The 23,643-nt window shown below is 38.9% G+C and overlaps 3 protein-coding genes across 8 annotated transcripts in view; 2 read left to right on the forward strand and 1 right to left on the reverse strand.

The window, feature by feature from the left end:
* The window catches only part of EIF2AK2 (eukaryotic translation initiation factor 2 alpha kinase 2), a 60,433-nt gene extending 52,140 nt beyond the window's left edge, over positions 1-8,293 (forward strand). Inside the window, exon 17 of the mRNA XM_054473327.2 lies at positions 66-8,293. Within this exon, the coding sequence (XP_054329302.1) occupies positions 66-188 (123 nt within the window). The 3' untranslated portion in view covers positions 189-8,293. The remainder of the gene's footprint in view (positions 1-65) is intronic.
* Positions 8,262-23,468, reverse strand: GPATCH11 (G-patch domain containing 11). 3 transcript variants are annotated; one of them, XM_054473341.2, is made up of 9 exons: positions 22,964-23,468; positions 19,098-19,169; positions 17,649-17,875; positions 16,795-16,836; positions 15,486-15,606; positions 15,267-15,357; positions 13,305-13,418; positions 11,985-12,066; positions 8,262-11,289 (listed from the first exon to the last, which is right to left on the reverse strand). In XM_054473341.2, exons 1-9 carry the CDS (start codon positions 23,014-23,016, stop codon positions 11,234-11,236), a joined length of 858 nt encoding a protein of 285 aa, XP_054329316.1. In that variant the 5' UTR covers positions 23,017-23,468; the 3' UTR covers positions 8,262-11,233. The 3 variants fall into 3 exon arrangements, with proteins under 3 accessions (XP_054329316.1, XP_054329327.1, XP_063504885.1); XM_054473352.2 differs by having other exon boundaries at positions 22,948-22,986; XM_063648815.1 differs by lacking the exon at positions 22,964-23,468 and adding an exon at positions 20,400-20,422.
* Positions 23,145-23,643, forward strand: part of HEATR5B (HEAT repeat containing 5B) — a 105,852-nt gene continuing 105,353 nt past the window's right edge. For all 4 annotated transcript variants that reach the window (XM_054473290.2, XM_054473297.2, XM_054473307.2 and 1 more), the window contains exon 1: positions 23,145-23,265. The gene's annotated coding sequence lies outside the window, so the exon portion shown is untranslated. The remainder of the gene's footprint in view (positions 23,266-23,643) is intronic.

The raw sequence follows: 23,643 nt of genomic DNA on the forward strand, positions 1-23,643 counted from the left end.
TTTATTTATTTCAGTGTTTTATTTCTTACTATATTTCTTACTATTGACTCTCACTGTCATTGCAGAAAACTCTTCTACAGAAATTACTCTCAAAGAAACCTGAGGACCGACCTAACACATCTGAAATACTAAGCACCTTGACTGTGTGGAAGAAAAGCCCAGAGAAAAATGAACGACACACATGTTAGAGCCCTTCTGAAAAAGTATCCTGCTTCTGATATGCAGTTTTCCTTAAATTATCTAAAATCTGCTAGGGAATATCAATAGATATTTACCTTTTATTTTAACGTTTCCTTTAATTTTTTACTATTTTTACTAATCTTTCTGCAGAAACAGAAAGGTTTTCTTCTTTTTGCTTCAAAAACATTCTTACATTTTACTTTTTCCTGGCTTATCTCTTTTTTTTTTTAAGACAGAATCTTGCTCTGTTGCCCAGGCTGGAGTGCAATGACACAGTCTTGGCTCACTGCAACTTCTGCCTCTTGGGTTCAAGTGATTCTCCTGCCTCAGCCTCCCGAGTAGCTGGATTACAGGCATGTGCCACCCACCCAACTAATTTTTGTATTTTTAATAGAGACAGGGTTTCACCATGTTGGCCAGGCTGGTCTCGAACTCCTGACCTCAAGTAATCCGCCTGCCTCAGCCTCCCAAAGTGCTGGGATTACAGGGATGAGCCACCATGCGCAGCCTCATCTCTTTGTTCTAAAGATGGAAAAACCGCCCCCAAATTTTCTTTTTATACTATTAATGAATCAATCAATTCATATCTATTTATTAAATTTCTACTGCTTTTAGGCCAAAAAAATATAAGATCGTTCTCTGCCTCACATAGCTTACAAGCCAGCTGGAGAAATATGGTACTCATAAAAAAAAAATAAGTGATGTACAACCACTTTGGAAAACAATTTGGCATTATCTAGTAAAGTTGAATCCATGTATACCCACAAAGCTATCAATTCTATTCCTACATACATGCTTACAAGAATGTCCATAAAACCCTGTTTATAATAGCCCAAAGAACAGGGAACAACCATAATGCCCATCAAAAGAAGAATGGATTAAAAAAATTATATTCACACACAGGAGCACTATATAGTATTGAAAACAATTGAATTACAGCTAAATGTAATAACGTAACACAATACAACTCTCGGAAACATAATGTTAAGCGAACAAAGCAGGTTTTCAGAAAATATATGTAGAATAATTCCATTTATATGAAGTTCCAGAGCATGCAAAACTAAATCATTTTGTATGAGAAACCCAACAAATGTGATGAGACAACAATGGGAAGGAAGGGAATGAGAAATAGTAAATTCTGGATGGTGGTTATCTTTGAGGGAGGGGAATGATGTGATTGGGGAAATGGACTTTCAAAGGTAATGGTAACTTCCTTAAGCTGGATGGTAGGTCCACTAGTGTTTGCTGCATAGTTACACATTTTATCTTAAATACATTTTATATCTATTGTAACAACTACTTTAAAGACAACTGTGCTGTAAGGCAGTAGCTAAAAACAGAAAATAGTCCATTGGGAAGGGTGAGATGGCTTTCTGCTGAGCACAGGGCTAGAAGTGACAGCCCAGTGGGCCTTCCAAGTATATGCCAGGGTGTTAGTGAGTAGAGAGGAGACCACCCAGGAAGTCTGGACAAGGGGCCTGGCATGAGCTCTGGAGAAGATGTATTTGAGGAACATTGGGTATGCTAGTTTGTTGTCCTGAATTGCTGTAGAGAATCTGAAAGATAATTTAAATTGCATCTTGCATCTTAGAAGACGACCCTGAGGGTTAATTTCAATTTAGGGCAATTGTTTTAGTTTGTTTCTTATTGGTTTAAATGGATACTTGAGGCTGGATAATTCATAAGGAAAAGAGATTTATATGACTTACAGTTCTGCAGGCTATGCAAGAAACTTGGCACCAGCATCTGCTTCTGCTCCAGCTGCTTCCACTCATGGTGGAAGGTGAAGGGGAGCCAGATGTGCAGAGATCATATGGCAAGAGAGGAAGCAAGAGAGCGAGGGAGAAGGTGCCAGGCTCTTTTTTAACAACCAGCTCTTGAGGGAACTAACAGATTGAGAACTCCTTGCCTCCCCTCCTCAGCACACCCCACCCCCAGGGATGGCATTAATCTATTCATGAGGGATCTTCCCCCATGACCAAAACACCTCCCATCAGGCCCCATCTCCAGCATTGGGATCAAATTTCAACATGAGATTTTGGGGGACAAACATCCAAACTATAGCAGCAACCAACTACCATTCTAAAACTGCCATGTGATTTCAGGATTTTAAAAAAGGGCCAAATTTAGGTTAAGCAAAAAGTGAAAATACAGTAGGAGAAAATACTTTTATAAAGGCTTTAAAAAGTGTTCATAAAAAGCAGTTCATACATTTTTCACGTAATGTTCATCAATAGATGCTAAAACTGTTGGATGAAAAGCTGTTGTGGAATAGGATCCTCAGAAGGATTTAAATAAAATCCTACAGAAGATATATCAATTATACAGGGGAAAATGTACCTTTACAATGGTCACCACAATAACCAAGTGATTCAATTTAGCATCACCCAAGGTGGAACACCCTAACATTACGCCCCTCCTGATGTGACTTAAGAATTTTACCTATTTAGTTTTCTTGCACAAAGTGTTAAACTGGAATTTAATCATGAGGAAATTATTAGACAAATCCTGAATGTAGTCATTCTATAAGACGATTGACTTGGGGTTCTCAAAAAGTCAGTGTCATGAAAAAAAAAAAAGAGAGACTTGTAAGATGCAATGACCAAATGCAATATTTGAATCTTTATTGTATCCTGGATATTTAAAAAGACAAAAGCTGGACGCAGTAGCCCATGCCCGTTATCCCAGCATTTTGGGAGGTTAAAAGGGGAGGATGGCTTGAGCATAGGATTTCGAGACTAGCCTGGGCAACACAGTAAGTTCTCATCTCTACAAAAAATCAGAAAATTAGCTGGGCATGGTAGTGTGCATCTGTGGTCCCAGCTACTTGGGCGGGTGAGGTGGGAGGATCGCTTGAGCCTAGGAGGTCAAGGCTGCAGTGAGCCATGATCATGTTACTGCATTCTAGCCTGGGTGACAGAGTGAGATCCTATCTAAATAATAATAATAAAAAAAGAAAACAACAACCCAGCAAACAGCTATAAAGACATCTTTGGGACAATTGAGAACATTTGAATATAGAATATAGACTGCATATTAGATAACAATGCCAAATAACTGTTTTCTCAGGTGTGATAATGGTATATGTAGAAAGTGTCTTTTTGTTTTGTTTTGTTTTGTTTTTGTTTGTTTTGAGACAGAGTCTCACTCTGTCACCCAGGCTGGAGTGCAGTAGCGCGATCTTGGCTCACTGCAACCTCTGCCTCCTGGGTTCAAGTGATTCTCCTGCCTCTGCTTTCTGAGTAGCTGGGATTACAGGTATCTGCCACCACTCCAGGTTAATTTTTTCTATTTTTAGTAGAGATGGAATTTCACCATGTTGACCCAGCTGGTTTTGAACTCCTGACCTCAGGTGATTCACTTGCCTTGGCCTCCCAAAGTGCTGAGATTACAGGCATGAGTCACCGCACCCAGCCAAAAATGTTTATTTTTAGGCAATGCATGCACGAATATTTACAGGCCAAGTGTGTCATGATGTCTGCAACTTTCAATGTTCAGCAAAAATCAACATGGAGACAGAAAGAGGGTACACGTGGCAAAATATTAGCCATTGTACAATTGGTAAATCTAGATGACAGTACACAGGTGTTTGTTGTATTATTCTTTGAACTTTTCTGTAGATTTGAAAATGTTCTGCGTAGAGGGAAATCTTTTTTTAAAAAAAAAACAATATCTGGTTTTGATTAATGAGGCTACATTCAAAAGAAACACTAAATGATGTGGCCAGTTAGTGAGAATGTAGCCTTATCTTTACTGACCTCATTTTAATATTCCTACTCTGGCTGGGCATGGTGGCTCATACCTATAATCCCAGCACTCTGGGAGGGCAAGACAGGTGGATCACCTGAGGTCAGGAGTTCGAGACCAGCCTGGCCAACATGGTGAAACCCCATCTCTACTGAAAATACAAAAATTAGCTGGGTGTGGTGGCAGGCGCCTGTAATTCCAGCTACTCGGGAGGCCGCGGCAGGAGAATCGCTTGAACCCAGGAGGTGGAGGTTGCAGTGAGCCGAGATCACGCCATTGCACTCCAGCCTGGGTGACAAGAACAAAACTCAGTCTCAAAAAAAAAAGAAAAAAAAAAGATATATATATTCCTACTCTTATGAAATGAATATAGCATTTCTTAGCAACTTCTCTTGATTTGTGAGTATATATTTTCTTGGCCTCAAAATTAAAGTAAAAAGTATCCTCTTACTCAGAGGAGGACAGGGGCAAGAGCCTGGGACCTTATTTGCTAATTAAAATGCACACATATGCACACACACACACACACACACACAGAAATTTTGAGAGCCATTTTAATATAATTGCCTCCCTAGAAACATACCTTTTAGGGAATTTTTATCACTAAACCACATATTATTTAAATATGTACATGTTTAACATAAATACATACATAAAATTCACATGCATACTTAACACTTATGTTAAATATATTCAATGTATATACATATGTACACAATATATGCATATATACATGTGGGTATGTGGTATGTGTGCATGTGTGTGTATGGCCAGCTACATAATTTGTGGGACTAAGGGCAAAATGAAACTGTAGGGCCCTTGTTCAAAAATTAGGTGTGGGGTGCTTCTAAGCACAGTCTTGTGCAACTGCAGAGGTTGCATGTCCATGAAGCCATCCTGTGTGTGGATTCATACACATATGTATGAATATATGTGTATGAATATATGTGTATGTGTATGAATATATTTTATATAATACATATATATGCATGTATGTATCTGAGAAGAAATGTTTAAAAGGCTACATATAAGCTTTTCCAGGTCTCTACTATCTGTTAACTAACTAGAGACATAACTCACAACATCCAGTCCCCACTGAGTGTTCACCATAATTTTAGATTCTTGGCATGTTAACTTTTCATTATGGAATATTGAATAATTTCAATATTATTCATACTTAAATTTTTTATGTTCAAACATACACAAAAATAGAATAATGAAACTCTACCCATCACCCAGCTTCAACAAATGTCAATACTTTACCGTTCTTAATACATCTAACTCCTTACTTTTTGTTTGTTTGTTTTGGTGAAGTATTTAATTGTAATTTTTTTTTTAAGAGACAGGATCTCACTCTGTCACCCAGGCCAGAGTACAGTGGTACGATCACAGCTCCTTGTAACCTCGAACTCCTAGGCTCAAGTGATCCTCCTGCCTCAGCCGCTTGAGTAGCTGGGACTACATGCATACACCAACACACCCAACTAATTTTTAAATTTTTTGTAGAAATATGGTCTTGCTATGTTTCCCAGGCTGGTCTCAAACTCCTGGCCTTGAGCGATTCTCCTGCCTTGGTCTTCCAAACTTCTGGGATTACAGTGTCCAGCCCTACTGGAATATTTTAAAGTAAATCTCAGGTGTTACATCATTGCACTTGTAAGTACTTTAAAATGTATCTCTAGCAGGTAGTCTTTTTAACAAAACCACAGCATCATTGTTACACTCAAAAAATTCACAAGATTTCCTTAATTAACATATAATAGTCTGTATTGTTTCTATCTCAAAAATACAGCTTTCTTGGTTGTTGAAATCTAGATCCAACATTGCATTTGGTTGATGTGTCTCCTTTACTCTGTAACATTTACCCCTGCGTTTTAGTTCTTTTTGGCTTTTATTTGTCCTGTGGAATTTCCTCCATTCAGGATTTGACTAAGGGTATCTTTAGAGTGTCCAGTTAGACCTAGAAGCTGGATTTGATCCTGGTTCATTTATTTTCCCCCAAGAATACTCCATAGGTGATGCTATACACTTTCTCTTGCATCATTTCAGGAGGAACATGATGTCTGATTGTTGCACTTTCAGTGATTTTAATATTGATCAGTGGGTTCTGGTGGTACCACCTACTACAAAGTTTCTCATCAGTCTTTCACCTGATGGTTTTAGCAGCTATTGATGATTGTTGCCTGGATCCATTATTTCATTTCAGGGGTTGTAAAATAGTGATTTTCTGGTTCTATCAAACCTCTTGCATTTATCATCTATGATTCTTCTTTAAGGAACTTTCTCTAAATCTGAATGGGAAAGATGGGATAAATATTTATCAAATTTTAGAGTGAGTTAGTGCCCTAGCAACCTCCAAAGTTGACAAATGAGTATTTCTTTAAAGCAAGGTATGGCCCAACCAATACTTTGAAACCAGCATGTTTAGAATAGAGCAGGAAGAAACTATATTTGAAAGGTCAGAAAGTGGAAAGACTAAGAGGGCCTGAACAACAAGAGGGCAGAACCAAGAGGAGTTGGCAACTAATTGGATGTGGGGATTAAGGAAAGGTAAGCATCAAAGATTACGTCCAAGTTTGTTAGAAGGTGAGTAGCAGGATTCTGATGCCATTAAATACAGGTCTCAGTCAGATGAACCCCAAGAGCCACATGTATTTGAGGGGTACTTTATTTGTCTCACACTTTTACCTGTTACGTGGTTTTCAGTAATTTAGAATTTAAGCCAGTAGTGGGGCCACTGTACATCTATCAACATGGTGAGGTAGAGCATGTTTGGGAGGGAAGACGTTGAATCCCATTTGGTGACAGTGAGCTTGAGGTGCTGCCAGAACACTGCACTGAAGATAGGAGGAGACTGTAGGAAATGCAAGATAGGAAAGGTCTCCACTTAAATGTTAACTTTGTCTCTAAACAGCCATCCAGGCCTCAATGTTTGCAGTTCTTGATCTGTGATTATGACTTATCCAAATCTTACATTTCTTAAAAATAGTCATAGATGAAGGGATCACAGTTGATAGATGTATGGTGACATTATTGGCTTAAATTCTAAATAACTAGAAACTGTATAATAGGCAAAACTGTGAGGCAAATAAAATGCTTCTCAAATATGTGTGGCTCTTATGGGGTTAATTTGATTTGGACCTGTATTAATTTCTTATGGCTGCTATAACTAACAAATTACCACAAACTTGGTGGTTTAAAACAACACACATTTATTCTCTTTCTGTTCTGGAGGCCAGAAGTCTAAAATGAGATTCACTGGGCTGCAGTTCACTGGGCAAGGCCATGCTCCTCTGGAGGCTTCCATGATGCATCCCATATTCAGTGTTTCCTGAGTAAGCCCCACCCATGCAGGTCTGCAGTTTTACCTCAACAGGCTTTTGCACTCAGTGGCTCTCTTCTATGGTTTCTATCTGAAATTCTCTTCATTTTTTTTTTTAATAACAGCTTTATTGAGATATAATTCACATGCCATACAATTCACCTACACAGTATACAATTCAGTAGTGTTTACTATATTCAGAGTTGTGCAACTATCATTTTTCTCACTCCCAAAAGAAACCCTATACCCATTAGTATTCACTCTGTTTTCTCACAACTCTAGGTAACCACTAATCTACTCTCCATCTCTATAGATTTGCCCATGCTAGACATTTCATATAAATAGAATCATACATGTAGTCTTTTTCACTGAGTATGTTTTCAAGGTGCATCTCAGCTGTGGCATGAATCAGCATCTCATTCCTTTTTATTGCCAAATAATATTCTACCATATGGATATGTCACATTTTATGTATCCATTCATCAGCTGATGGACATTTGGGTTGTTTCTACTTTTTGGCTACTACGAATAATGCTACTATGAACTTTTGTGTACAAATCTTATGTGGACATGTTTTCATTTCTCTTAGATGTATATTCCTAGGAGAATGGCTGGATTATACAGTAACTTTCCTCATAACTTTGCACATCAAAATTATATCCATCTTTCAGAACCCAAATTCAGTGTTATTTCCAAAGTGTTCCAACATCTCCCACTCAAAATGAATCTTCTCCCTAGTACTCCCATTGTTTAGTACCTAATTGTTCTTACCAGTTTGTCTTAGAGCTCAGTCATTCCTGCATAGCACTTTTCTTCATTATACTGCTAATTTCATTATACTTTAAGAGTGGGGACAAGCTGTTCCTCTTGTATACCACAAAGCAGTGAGTGCACTGCTGTGAAGAAAGCAGCAACTCAAAGTTAAGAATTTTGAATGCTTGAGCCTATAAAATGTGTCTAATAAATAATAATGTTCATTTTCAAATCTCAACAATTAAATGTTTAACAAATAACACTTGAAATAAATGTTTATTAGAAAAACCAGTTTGGTATGTTATTTATTTTGAATTTCAGAAACTACAGTATTCTGGATTTTTAATTAAGAAAATTAGACATTTTAGAATTTCTAGATAGGGCTTTGAAAATAAACATGGCACAATATACACAAAAGTAAATGACAACATGACATTAAATTTTACATTGTTTTGCAGTTTCAAATTTCGTATTAATGTTCTACCACAAATTTTAAAATTCTTTTCAGTGTTTTGCTTCCCTTGGTGTTCATTATTGCCTATTTATAAAGTCATAGAAGGCCTAAAAATAAGTTTTTACTCATATTGAAAGTCTGATTTTTTTTTTATTCCCTTAAGATGGAGGTCTCTCACTATGTTGCCCAGGCTGGTTTCAAACTCCTGGGCTCAAAGGATTCCCCACCTTAGCCCCCTGAGTAGCTGGGACCAAAGGCATGCACCACTGCACCCAGCTGAAAGCCTGTATTTTTATCCTTCGATGGACAACAGAGGGATATCTCCCACTCTCTAAGCTGGTCTAGTTCTAGTCCTAGGCCTGTAAATGTAGACCACAATCCTGGTGAAGTCATGGGTTCCATCAGTGTTATTCTGGCATTCTCAGCATAATTAATTGTCATGAACATATTTAAAATATTTTAGGCCACTGAGCAGGTGTGGGTTGTCCTCATAGTAAGAGGAGAAAGGGAAGCCAGTTCCTGTCTAACTCCATTCCATCTGAAATTATCCATTTGGCTTTGGGATTTGACTGAATGTTGGTATGTTGGCTGAAATGACACCAAAGTATTGACTGTAATTGCAAGGGTAAAATGTACTCCTCTGTTTTATTAATAGCTCTATATATATATATATACACATATATATGTAATTTTTTTTTTGAGACAGGGTCTTGCTCTGTCACCCAGGCTGGAGTGCAGCAGCATGATCTCAGCTCACTGCAGTATCTGCCTCCCAGGTTCAAGCAATTCTCATGCCTCAGCCTTCTGAGTAGCTGGGATTACAGGCGAGTGCTACCACGCCCACCTAATTTTTGTATTTTTAGTAGAGATGGGGTTTCACCATGTTGGCCAGGTTGGTCTTGAACTCCTGGCTTCAAGTGATCTGCCTGCCTTGGCCTCCTAAAGTGCTGGGATTACAGGAGTGAACCACTGCGCTCAGCCAATTTTATAATTTTTTTTTTAAACAAAAAAGTAAATATTAAACAATAGCATCCAACCATATAAACTTAAATATTTTATATATATATACATATTTACATTCATAAAAATAATGATTAGTTTTCTGGATGAAGAACTGAGGCCCAGAAATTAACTAGATTAGTGGCTCAAGCTAGGCTGCATCTTCGAATCAAGGGCAGTGATGCCCAAGTCACAGTTACTAATGGCATCAGAATCTCTTGGGATGGGACCCTTTTATTATTATTTTGTAAAGCTCCCCAAGTTAAATTTGAAAAGTGAATTAGGTCATATTAGGTCAGAGATTAATACAAGTTGTACTACTGATTATCTTACCCTAGCAAGTGTAGGTTAATTTTTATAATCTTCTTATATATGCTGTTTCTGATCAAATGGGTTGTTCTCTTGCTCAATCTAACTAACAGGTGAGCTATAAAATCACACAGGTGATCACAACTCTATCCAAAGAATGGTGGTGCTCCATACTTCACCTCAGCACTAGTTCTTATCCTCAGGTGCTTATCACTCAATTCTTGGGACTTCAAAATAAATATATAGATATCCAGGAACCACCTTAGCCTAGATAAATCAAAATCAATCACTAGGAGAGACACCTGAGCATATGAACTTTTAAAAAGGTTCATGATTTTGATGCCTCACCCTGGATGGAGCTCTCTCATAGTATGCCACACGGTATGTCCCTAGCTGTATTCAGTAATATTACAGGGAAGCAGATTTCAGTTTAAGAGAAATCGATGAAAACAGTTTAGAGCTACCCAGTAATGGAATGGTTTTAAAGCAGTGAGCTCTCTGTGGCTGGAAGAATAAAAGCAAAGGTTGAACTATCACTTGCTGGGAATGCTATCAAGGGGTTTCCAAATTCAGTAAGTACTTGGATCACACAATATTTGAATTTCCTCACAATTAAGTTTCTCTAGCCAAAACTTCCAACAGATCACATATAATGGATATAGACATTGTCATGAAAACACATGATTTTACCAGAAATTTTCACAGTTATTTTATCTGTAAAATGGATTAGAATTTAGTAGTACTGGTCGAACATTGCCTCTGACATCAGCCTTATTGAGGGGAATACTTTTCCCCTCCTCTTCATGCTTGGATGGAGGGAAGGGAACTTCTCCTTGCTCCTTCAAAGCAAGAAGTGTAGGAAAAAGCTCTCTGAACCCTCATTCATTCCTTCCCAACAGAGAACTGTCTTATCCCATGGGTGATACAAGAAGGAACTGAGCAGGTGTGGTCCAGCCCCTGGTGGTTTCCCTGACCTTGAAAGCTAACTGGTCTCAGAATGCAAAGATGGGCTCTGCCCCAACAAGGCAGAGACCCGCTGTTCTCTCCAATCAGGGAGAAATATTGCAGTGTCTGATTGGAGAAAAAGTCAACCTTCTACTCTGTATCAGTTTATTCACTAATAAAGTGGATATTTTTCTCTTTCTCTGACCCCCATTTCTTACTTCTCAATTTGTTCCAAAGTGAAGAGGGGAATAAGTTACCTGTTGGTGTCCTTAAACCCCTCACGTATCACAATATAGCAATAAATTGTAACTGTCCATCTCTGTGATACTTGTGTTCTGAAATGCCATTGCATTATTTTTTTCAAGTCAATGAACACTCATATTCTCAAGTACAAAAAGAACAAAACATTATATAAAGTCCCTCTTTCTTTACTGGCATAAAAAATCTGGGATTTCCAACTGCTGAACTGTCTATCCCTAGGAAATAATAACATTTTTCAAGTTTCCACTTTATTGGGAATAATCTTAGTCATGATCTGCAGAAGTTGGTCCTGGACAATTTGAAGATAGGTCTTCTTTATCTGTAAGTTATGTGAGGGAAATGAAAGATTAATACAACTTCTACAGTAAACAATTCTAGAAAATTATTTCAACATAACATGCATTTGTTGATCTGATGTTTTCTACTTATTCTGCTAAACAAACCAGAAAAGATAAAAACAACAATAACCAAAAATGCTTCACTCTCAAGTACAAAGTTCTTAAATACAAGTTAGCAAACGTAGCTTGGGCAAAGGTATCAGAAGGAGAAACACTTGGCTCTGTAAGACACCTGGTAAGTGTAAACCATTTCTGTCCTTATAATGGAAAAAAAAAAGGAATGGATTTCAACATATCTGATTTTTATGGTTTAGGAGCAATATTCTATCTAAGTGTATAAAAATTAGCTCTAAAATTTAATATAAGTTCTTTCAAATATCTGTAACCAAAGAAAGAATCTTTAAAAATAAAGCACAAAACATTCATCATTCTCAGGTTATTCTAAAATTGTTTCTTTTGAAACAAAATACTGAAAAATTCCCTTCCACACATTCAGTTTCTGAAAAGTTAAATGTAATTTTAATAAAGCCTCAATTATTTCTATATCCACTATTTAAGAAATTGGTCCCATACTGCCATTTGAATGGAATAAGAAATTTCCATTGTCAGTGGGAAATGACTTTAAAAATTGGAGAGCATTCATCTATTTTTAAAAAGTACAAAGTAATTTTCTTACCTTCATAGGCTGTTCCACACCAAATACAATATAGATGTTCTTCTCTTAAATAACTAGTCAATATTTGTAATTTTTCCAGTACCTATAGGATACAAGCACATTATTAATACTTTACATTGAACAGAACCTTAGTTTTCTGGCTCTTATATCATGCTGAATTAGCTCAAGGCTGTAAATATTCTGCTATACTCTGGAATAGTTATTAGAAATGTCAAGGACAGAACTGATATATTCAAATGTGTTACAGTTCATTAGCCACGCTGAGATTTTCACAAGTCTGCCAGACACAATGGAGACTGCTTGTTAACATTGAGAAAATAGTTTTTGGGTGGCCTTATTATAATTGGCATCCTTTAAAGGCTTTTTCTACTTTCAAGGCATTTACCTCCTCCAGATAAGGTGAAGGTGAATATTGCCTCCTTTTGCCATAAAAGTTCTCATCAATGGTCTCCCAATTAAGTGGACTATAGGTTTTTCAAATTGTGAATGTTTTCCACAAAATTATTATACTCAAGTAATCATACCAGTGTATTTTCCTTTCTTGAATAATCTCCATTTCTTTTTTTTTTTTTTTTTTGAGAGCGGGTCTTGCTCTATCACCTAGGCTGGAGTGCAGTGGCGTGATCTCGGCTCACTGCAACCTCTGCCTCCCGGGCTCACATGATCCTCCTGCCTCAGCCTCCTGAGTAGCTAGGATTATTGGGTGCCCCACACCTGGCTAATTTTTGTATTTTTAGTAGAGACTAAAATACACCACCATGTTGGCTAGGCTGGTCTTAAACTCCTGACCTCAAGTGATCCACCAGTTTTGGTCTCCCAAAGTGTGGATTACAGGTGTGAGCCACCGTGCCCGGCCTCCATTTTCTTTTGATTGTGGTTTTTTTGTTGTTTATGAGTAGGAGAAAAAAGTACACATTAGAATGACTTGTAGAAGTTTCGCAGGAAATAAGGTATAAATTAAAATAATTTACATTTGTTGCTAATTCATCATCAAACTGAAGCTGAGATGAGAGGACAAATGGAAGCTAAAGGGAAAAATTATATGTAAGTTTTGATTTGGGGTTAGTAAAATAATCCTGCAATGCAGTACCTCTCAACCAGGGGTTATTTTTCCCCTCGGGGACATTTAGTAATGTCTGGAGAGGGTTTTGGTTGTCATAAGCAAAAGTGCAACTGGTATCTGGTGGGCAGGGGCCAGAGATGCTGCTAAACATCTTGCAATGCACAATACAGCTCCCCACAACAATGGATTACCACAACTCAAAGTGTTAATGTTGCCAAGGCTGAGACACCCTATGAAGGAAATGGTGCAAAGCATACGCTTAAATCTTCACTCTTATATTCATCTTCATCCTGTTCTTTTTCTTCTTCATCTTCTTCAGTCTCCTCTTCAAGCCTCAACCAGTACCATGCTTCCCTGGGAACCTGAATATTCTGAAAATGCAGAAGTATTCTCAATTAAACATACTAAACATAAGAGCATGACAAATATGTTCATGTCAACATGAATTCATTCTTTCAATACTTATTCACTGAGTGTGGCTTTAAAAGTAAAAACACTGGCCGGGCACGGTGGCTCACGCCTGCAATCCCAGCACTTTGGGAGGGAGAGGTGGGTGGATCACGAGGTCAAGAGATCAAGATCATCCTGACCAACATGGTGAAACCCTATCTCTACTAAAAATACAAAAATTAGCTGGGCGTGGTAGTGCATGCCTGTTGTCCCAGCTACTCAGGAGGCTGAGGCAGGAGAATTGCTTGAACCCAGGAGGTGGAGGTTGCAGTGAGCCAAAATCACGCCACTGTACTCTAGCCTGGTGACAGAGTGAGACTCCATCTCAAAAAAAAAAGTAAAAACATTGTACCATGAACGATGGGGATGCAAAGTCCAATTCTTTAGAATTGTGCAGTTGTCTTCAAGTTCCTTCTGACAGTCTAGCAGGAAAGATAGGCTATGGGTACAAAATAATACATATATGCTACAAAATCATAAGTGCCATGAAATACATTCAAACTAAAGTAATATGTAAGAACAGGAAAGTGAGAGATTGCTTCCAGTAATCTATATATAAGGGAAATTTTACAAACCTTTTTGAGACTTCAAATGAAGTCATTTTATTTTTAGAGTACTTGAACCACTAAGATAAAAGCAAAGACAGAATTTATTTACTTATTGATTTTTTTTGTAGAGATGGGGACTTGCTATGTTGTCCAGGCTGGTCACAAACTCCTGGACTCAAGCAATCCTACGGCCTTGTCCTCTCAAAGTGCTGAGATTACAGACATGAGCTACCATGCCCAGCCAGAGACAGAATTCTTTAGAAACCATTCAAATTTGAACTAGATAGCATTCCACCTTGATTTTATTTTATTTTTGAGACAGGGTCTCACTCTGTCACCTAGGCTGGAGTGCAGTGGCACGAACATAGCTCAATGCAACCTCAACCTTCTGGGCTCAAGGATTCTCCCACTTCAGCCTCCCGAGTAGTGCGACTACAGGTGTGCGCCACCACATGCAGCTAATTTTAAAATGTTTTGTAGAGATGGAGTCTTGAAATGTTATCCAGGCTGCTCTCGAACTCCTGGGCTGAAATAATCATCCTGCCTTTGCCTCCCAAAGTGCTAGGATTACAGGATTGAGCCATCACGCCTCGCCCACTCCGATTTTAATAGTTAGACACATATTAGATACTGAATAGGAATTGAAAATAGGCTATTCTTGTTAATCAAAGATTATAAAGAACAGAATTTCTGCACGTAATAGTCGTAACTGATATTCAAATAAGCAGAGAACAATTAAATGTAAAATTTTATTTAACCCTTTTTGTTTTACTATAGTTAGTATAAAACTATAGTTACTATAAAACCCTGGGTTTTATAGTAACCCAGACAACTCAGGTTACTATAGTAAATAATAAGCCATTTTCATATCAATTATCACAGATCAGAAATGCACATTACATGAAAGCTTTAATGAGTAGATAAACCGGGCTTGGAGTTCTTAGTTTTATATATATATGTTATATATATATATAAATATAATACATATATATAAAATACATATATGTAAAAAATATATAAAATATATGATACATATAAATATATGTAATACATATATAAATATATATAATACATATATAAATATATATAATACATATATAAATATATAACACATATATATATAATACATATATAAAATATATATATATAAAAAAATATATACGGGAAATCACGGTGGGTGCCAAAACACTTTACTAAACTGAAAGCTGGTAAAAGGCTTACTTTCTGGGCATCCAATTGTTGACAGGCTCGCTGGCTTCTTCTGAGATCTCCTTCTAGCTTCATTTCATCTTGCTTATTTTTAAGTCGCATTCTAATTGAAAGAAAAAATTGTAAACTAAAGGTCTACGTTCTCTTTAACCATTTTATATGCCCAAGTACCAGAGAACATACCACAATAAAGAGGAAATAAAACCAAAACCAGCTCAAAAATAGTTTTACCGAAACTGTTCTGCAGCTTTTTCTTCAGCTTGGTTTTTCATGTGAATCTTTTTTCTGTAGCTTTCCAATTTTTCCTCTGCTTTCCGTTTTAATGATGCCTCGTGACCAATGCCACTTTTCCCTGATCAAACAGAAAATTCTGATGAGAAACATACTGATTTTGTGCTTCAAAACAAGACAATTTAAATGCAATTCTCATTTCAGTACTATCACTCACAAATCATTTGAGTACAATAATAGTAGAAAACACTAGGGTTTTTTTTAAGCCCAAAACATAATCTGATTTTTACAAAGATTACTAATCTCATCTTAAAAGATAGTAATACTATAAACAATTTTTCAAATCAGAAAAACAGTATTAGCTGTTATAGTTTTATTTAAATATGATGAATAAAATGTATCTTCTTCTCTTGAATTCATCCAAGTATTAAGCAAAACATTTGGTAGAGAAATCTGTCTCAGAACACTTTTATTTTATTTTATTTTTATAGGGACAGGCTGGTATGTAGTGGCACAATCATGGGTCACTGTAACCTTGAACTTGTGGGCTCCAGGAATCATCCTGCCTCAGCCTCCTGAGTAGCTAGGACTACAGGTGCGTGCCACTACACCTGGCTAATTTTTAAAATTTTTTTGCAGAGATGAGGTCTTGCTATGTTGCCCAGGCTGGTCTCAAATTCCTGGCTGCTTTTTTTTTTTTTTTTTTTTTGAGATGGAATTTCACTCTTGTTGCCCAGGTTGGAGTGCAATGGTGCAATCTCAGCTCACTGCGATCTCTGCCTCCTGGGTTCAAGTGATTCTCCTTCCTCAGCCTCCCGAGTAGCTGGGATTACAGGCATGCGCCACCACGCCCGGCTAATTCTGTATTTTTAGTAGAGATGGGGTTTCTCCATGTTGGTCCGGCTGGTCTTGAACTCCTGACCTCAGGTGATCTGCCCGCCTCAGCTACCCAAAGTGCTGGGATTACAGGCACAAACCACCAAGCCCTGCCAACTCTTGGCTTTAAGCAATCCTTCTGCATCGACCTCCCAGAGCAAAACAGTTTTAAGACATTTCAATGGACAGAAACAGTATTGCACATTCAATGGTTATAATGATTTGTTCTTCCCACATTTGTGTGGTTTAAATTCTATTTTATACCCACTAAAACTTATTTCTTTTCTGGTTGAAGAAGTTTAGAAATTTAACAAAATTTTACTGAACTGTAACAGTATTATCATTTAAAAAAAGGATTTATTGAGCAAATATATGTGGTAGACCTAAGCTAAGTTATTATTACTGGCAAATATGCTCCAAAATAATTACATACCTGTTTTGATATTGAGAGGAATTGGTTCAACAATACCACCCCCTGAAAGAGAATGAAAAACAAACTACTTCAGAAAATTTTCCTCATACTACAGGACAGTATAAGTATGCAACTTTACAATGCTCTATGCATATGCCCTCCTGTTTCAATGATATTCAAAACTGAAATCTGAACATCAGTATTCTATATATAATCAATTACCTCCCTTGTCTTCAAATACCTACTCATCAAAAAGGCTGATTCACAGCCTCCTATGCCACCTGAAGGTGGAGTTTTAAGAAGGAACAACACTGATATTATTGGTGCAAGACGGTGACAGCCTTAAGTGAAAGCAAAGCAATTACAATAAAGGAAAGAAAAACTGTTTACAGAGGTTACTATAAATATATAGCATCTCTATCTTAATAAGCAGTTTCACTTCCTAAAAAGAGAGGTGAGAACTGAGCCTCTCCAACTCTACAGTCACTCAGATGGCTGCCACAGGTACAGAGCAAGCAGGGCAAAGTCTTGCCATCATCCTCAGTGTTGTTTTAATGTATTTAGCCATTGCACTTCTCAACCCATCACTTATCACCATTCTTTGCTTCTTCTGTTGTAAGCCACATCCATCTCGGTTGTTAGTGCCTTCAAGGCTAAGCTGAGCTGATAAGCAGCTCTTGATGGCCCATGTGGTATCTAAAATGGATGTGAGATGATGAAAGTTCTCCATAAGGCTTGTTAATACATAACAGACTAAAAAGCCTAAGTTGTTATAATTTCTGTGTAGATACAGATTAAAGCATCAGCTTTGGTCCTCATCCATAAGTCACAATTAGGTGGTAAGGAATACCTGTCTATTTCCACATGTGACTTACCACTCTTGCCAAGTGCCTGACCACTTTTATAGCCCATCTTTTGGAGCAAGGCAAACCCTTTGTTTTCACAGCCTAGTGCATTCTTCAACCCAATGTCACGTCTTTCTTGTTCTTCTTCTTTTAAACTCTTCTGCCTGTTTTTCAAATTGGCTTCCTGTTGCTTTTCTTCTTTTCGACGGGCTTCTCGGATTTGCCTTAGCATTGGCAATCCTGGTCTGATATCTTCTCTGAATAAGGGAAAAGTTTATTTTAGATGAGTCCATAAAGTTTTCTTTTCTTTTTTTTTTTTTATTTTTTGAGATGGAGTTTCGCTCTTGTTGCCCAGGCTGGAATGCAATGGCATGATCTTGACTCACTGCAACCTCTGCCTCCTGGGTTCAACCGATTCCCCTGCCTCAGCCTCCTGAGTAACTGAGATTACAGGCACCCACCACCGTGCCCGGCTATTTTTTGTATTTTCAGTAGAGACGGGGTTTTGCCATGTTGGCCAGGCTGGTCTTGAACTCCTGACTCCAGGTGATCTGCCCGCCTCGGCCTCTCAAAGTGCTGGGATTACAGGCGTGAGCCTCCATGCCTGGCCAAGTTTTCTCATAACTCTGTCACTTACTCATCTGACAACAGTTAATATTTCAGCACGATTTCTATGATCATCTTTGTTATTATGATATTAGAACATAATCAGTGACCTCCAAGAATGGCTGTTTTAGTAGAAATGATGAAGGCTAGTGCCAGATCGTAGGAAAATAAGGAAAGCACAAAGTTGAAGAAATCAGATATAGTAAGTTCAGACTTACTATGTTTCTAGGATGTTGGCAATAATAAAGAACAAAGTTGTATAGTAGCTAGAAGAGACAATATGATGTAATAAAGGAAAAGGAGTAAATTTCCTTGGAAGAAGGCAATAAAAAGGATCAAGGGCAAAAGTAAAATGGTTAGCATTAAAAGGAGGAAGTAGATTCTAGTATTTTTCTATGGTCTAGTATCTTTCTATGGAGACATAGGAGGTATTTCCATAAAGCAAGAAGACTGACTTTCCAACTGCACATTTAAAATCAATGTCAGGCTGCGCAGAGTGGCTCATGCCTGTAATCCTAGCACTTTGGGAGGCCAAAGCTGGAGGATCGCCTGAGCCCAGGAGTTGGAGACCAGCCTTGGCAACATAGTGAGACCTTGTCTCTCCAAATAATAAAAAAGAAGAGTTAGCCGGGCATGATGGTGCAGGCCTGCAGTCCCAACTACTCGGGAGGCCAAGATGGGAGGATCTCCTGAGCCTGGAGAGTTTGAGGCTGCAGTGAGCTAAGACTGTGCCACTGCACTCCAGCCTTGCTAACAGAATGAGATCCTGTCTCAAAAAAATAAAATAAAATAAAATAAAATAAAATAAAATCAATGTCATTGCTTAATCTATACATCTTATACATATTGCATTGGGTGTGCACATTTACTTACTGGACATTAATGAAGGAATCAGACATATAGTCCTCTTCTTCTGCCATGTTCAACTTCATATGGCTATAGTATCTAAAAACAAAGTAATAATTACTTTTTTTTTTTTTTTAGTTTATCAGAATGGAAATAAACCTTTCTGTATCTGTAGCCATGAGCTGTCTCTAGAGCTCTACTATATATTCAAGTGCCCTTTGGACATCTTTATCTGTGGACATCTCAAACTCAACAATCTAAACAACTCATTTCTTTCCCCTTTCCCCAGCCTTCTACATCCTCTGTATTTCCATGTTAATGTCATCATTATCTCCTTCCTGATCTCTTATGAAGCTCTGTCAAGTCTTCCTCCATAAAAATCCTCACAGACGTTTTTTCTACAATTGTGACCACCGCTTTAGTTCAGGCACTTTTTTTTTTCTCACCTGAACTATTACAACAGCTTCTTAATCAGCTTCTTAGTTGGTCTCCTCTTCCAATCCATCCTCTGCCCCCCATCCAGAGGTTTTTTGTTTATTTGCTTGTTTGTTTTTAAATACAAGTCCGGTCAGGTTACTATCCTGTTTCAAATCCTTCATTAAACCTGACTCTGTAGGCAGTGGGGGAGCAGTCACTTTTGCAAAGCATGAGATGTTGTCCTTCATAATCTGACACAACTGTCCCTAAGGATTCATTATTCAAGCCCCATGGCTCCTCACTGCCCTCTGAACACAGCACAAACATTTCTTCCCTGTAGGCCAAGGCTACCCTCCCTTCAGAAACCTCTCCTGACCACTCCAGGCCTTTCTCTACAGCACTTTATGTCCAAGCTGCTCATTTGCAACTTGATATAGTTAACAACTCACTTATGTGGAAATATTTTGAGGGACAGTTTCTATCCAAAATAGTTAAAATCATGTAATTATTGGCACTTAAAGGGTTAAAGTAATTATCTACAAAAGTACTTCTCAAACTTTATTGTGTATACAAATTGCACTGAGATCTTCTTAAAATGCAGAATCTGATTCTGGGGCTGGAACCTGAGGTTCTGCATTTCTAACAGGTTCACAGGCAATGTCAATGTTGCTAGTTCAGTTGCTTAAGACAAAAGTGTAGTCACTTGTTGTGGTGCATATGTACTGTTTTTTCCTGCCTACCATCTTTTCCTTTGGGAACCCAACCCTCTGCCCTTCATGTGGTTTTAGTGGAGGGTGGCAATGTCAGTATCCCATATTTCCTTGGGCACAAATATGGTGAATTATAGTACTCTATGTCCAGCACCAGGGGACGAGATGACCCAGCCAGGGAAATAACCATCTCTTTCCTTACATTATATGAATATACGGGTTGTGGGGGAAAGAAGGTCTTTTATAGGTGTTTCTGAACTGGGAGAATGTGAAGCTGGGCTGTGGATGGCTGTCTTCTTGGCCACATGAAGGGATCTTGTCTGAAGAATGAAGCCAGATAGAGAAAATGAGCCTAGTTTCCAAGGCTGTGGATTCTTTGATGCTGCGACTTAGCATTCTACCCCATTACAGACTAATACATTTCTGCATTACTTAGGCTTGCTGAAGTAGGGGTTCTGTCAACTGCAACCAAGTGTCTAGACAATTACACTGGATGAAAAAAGGATTACTACACTAATTTTTAATGGTTTTTTGTTTTTTGAGACAGAATCTCGCTCTAATGCCCAGGCTGGAGTGCAGTGGTGTGATCTCAGCTCACTGCAACCTCCACCTGCTGAGTTCAAGCAATTCCCGTGCCTCAGCCTCCTGAGTAGCTGGGATTACAGGCATCCACCACCACACCCAGCTAATTTTTGTGTTTTTAATAGAGACAGGGTTTTGCCATGTTGGCCAGGCTGGTCTCAAACTCCTGGCCTCAAGTGATCCACCTGCCTCACTTGGTCTCCCAAAGTGCTGGGATTACAGGTGTGAGCCACCACACCTGGCCTGGTTTTTTATATTTTTAATGTGTATCTTCTCAACTAGATAATGTATATCTTGTGTTAAACACAAAGACAAGTCCCCTATATCCTCCCTACCTACCACTGCATCCCAAACATAAATGCTTAATAATTGTTTAGCAATAATGAGGATAAAAAGGGTCTTTAATATTTGTAATTTTATAACTTTTTCCTATGTCAACGTGTCATTTTTAAACACTTTTTAAATAAGTACAGAAAACACATAAAACAAATGTACAGCTTAATACATTTTTGTGAGTCAAACATTCTTGTAACCATGTGGTACCCTCCAAAATGGCTCCCAATCATTCTTGCTGTGTGGTTTTCTACATCCTTAGTGTAGTCTCCTTCCACAGTGAACAAGATTAACCTGTGTAACCAATAGGATTTTTGTGGAAATGATGGAGTTGATTTTTTGGTTATAACTGCAGCTCTTAGGTCATTCTAACTTTGAAGTTAGATGACTCACTTGAAGGAAGTCAGCTGTCACATAATAAGGATACTCAAGAAGCTCTATGGAGAAGGTCACACGATTGGAACCAAGTCCTCCTATTAAAAGCCAGCACAAACTCATGAGCCACAGGAGTGAGCTACCTTGGAAATGGATCCTCTTGCTCCAGTCAGGCCTTCAAATGACTCAGCCTGGGTTGGCATCTTCACTGCAACTTCTTAAGAAAGTCCATGCTAAACTAAGCTAAGCTACTAACAAATTCCTGACCCATAGAAACTGTGAGATAACAAATGATTACAGTTATCTTAAGCTGCTACATTTGGGGATAATTTGTTATGTAGCAAAAGTTATCAGGACGTAGAACCTTATCAGGCACCTGGGAGCCCTCTTTGTCCCCTATCCAGTTGCAACTCTATTTTGGTTCTAAGAATAGTCACTATTCTGTATTTAAGGCAATCATTTCCTTCATTTTCTTGATAGTTTTGTCATCCACGTGTGCATCTTTAAACATTACAGTTTCGTTTACCTACTTTTATTATAAGTTAAAAACGTGCACTATTATATACAGCATTTATGGTAATTCACCCACTTCCTCTAAACCTCAGATTCTTCATTTGTAATAACAGCATTTTTACACATAATGGTTTAACACTTACCCAGTATATCACACATTTTTATCACATTTAACCACCACTAACAACTCTACAAGGTAGGAAGTTTTTCCTGTTGGAGAAATTAAGGTTCAGTATGGCTAAATGACTATTTCAAAACCACAAAGAATCCGGCTCATAGTGCCTTGCAAATAGGATTACATTGTTTTTAAGAGACCTACTTAACTTTAAAGTGCCAGACACATCTGAATGGGGTTACAGGTTGCTTTTAAAGCTCTCTTTCTATTGGTAAAATATACTTTAGCATTATCCATTTCCATCAAAGACAAGCATAAACTTCACAAGGCGATACCCTGGCAGAGATGATGGAGGCTTGAAACAGAGTGATAGCAATGGAAGTGGTCGCATTTGGGGTACACTTGAAGGTAGAGCTTACAGGATTTGCTGATGTTGTAGGTAGTATGTAAAGAACGATGTCAAGATAACGCTAAGTTTTTGGCCTGAATACATGGAAGAATGGAGTTAACGTTTTTTGAGAGTGGGAAGACTGTAGGAGTAGGTTTGTTTTTGTTTTTTTAGGGCGCGTAGTCGGGAAACAGACATATTGAGAGTCTCATTACATATACAAGTGGAGAGATGGACCTACAGTATAAATGTGACAAGAAACATCCCACTCTCAACACTACGCTCAGGAACCGCTGATCCCTTCCCTCCCGCGTTCCTCCTGGCTGCAAGCGTCCCACAGACGCAACCACCCACGGATGGAAAAGTGACTGACGGTGTGATACGGTAGTCATGGCCAGCGCACTCTGCCTTTTATCATTCTACCGGCTGTCCCCAGACCCTTACCTGACAGCTCTCTTACCTGACAGCTCTCTGCTCGCCCGGGTTCAGCGCCGCGGAGCGCGCGCTGCGCATGCGCCCACCGACCAGCGTCGGACTTCCGGACCTAGGCTCCCACCAGTTTCCGAGTGCAGACTCTATTGGAAACTCGCGGTGGGTGGGGATAGGAGGACGTGGTGACTGCGCTTGCGCAAGACCAGCCCTCCGCGCAAGCGCTCTTCCCTTGTTTCCTGCAGGCAGGAGTGCGGGCGGTGGGGCATCCGGGTCTCTTGGTGGCTGCTTCTACCGCCGGAGCTCAGCTGATCTGCCCTTCCAGACTAGGAGGTGAGGTCGCCGAAGCATGCACGTTGACACGCACGGAGTCCTGTCCCACGTACATTTTCAGACGGGTGGGGAGGACATTTGAGTTCGTAATGAACATTTTCCCTTTTCTGGCTCCGTGCTCAGTTCCGAGCCGCCGCCTCGTGCTATTGACAGCCTGCGGAACCCCACGGAGGCTTGCGGCGGCCTCTTGGTGTTTCCCCGGGTCCGCCTATTGCGGTTCTTGGAGTAGCCAGGTGAAGCCAGACCCCGAGCGCGCGAGGCTTCTCGGATGCATTCCCGACCGCCCGGTGTTGTCACTGACGCTTCGGCCGCCGGGACCTGGCCCCCCCACCTATCCCCGTAGGAAGAGTCTTGGAGACCTGCAGTTCGGGATGTCTG

Source organism: Pongo pygmaeus, chromosome 12 (assembly GCF_028885625.2).
Source record: "Pongo pygmaeus isolate AG05252 chromosome 12, NHGRI_mPonPyg2-v2.0_pri, whole genome shotgun sequence".
Lineage (NCBI taxonomy): Eukaryota > Metazoa > Chordata > Mammalia > Primates > Hominidae > Pongo > Pongo pygmaeus.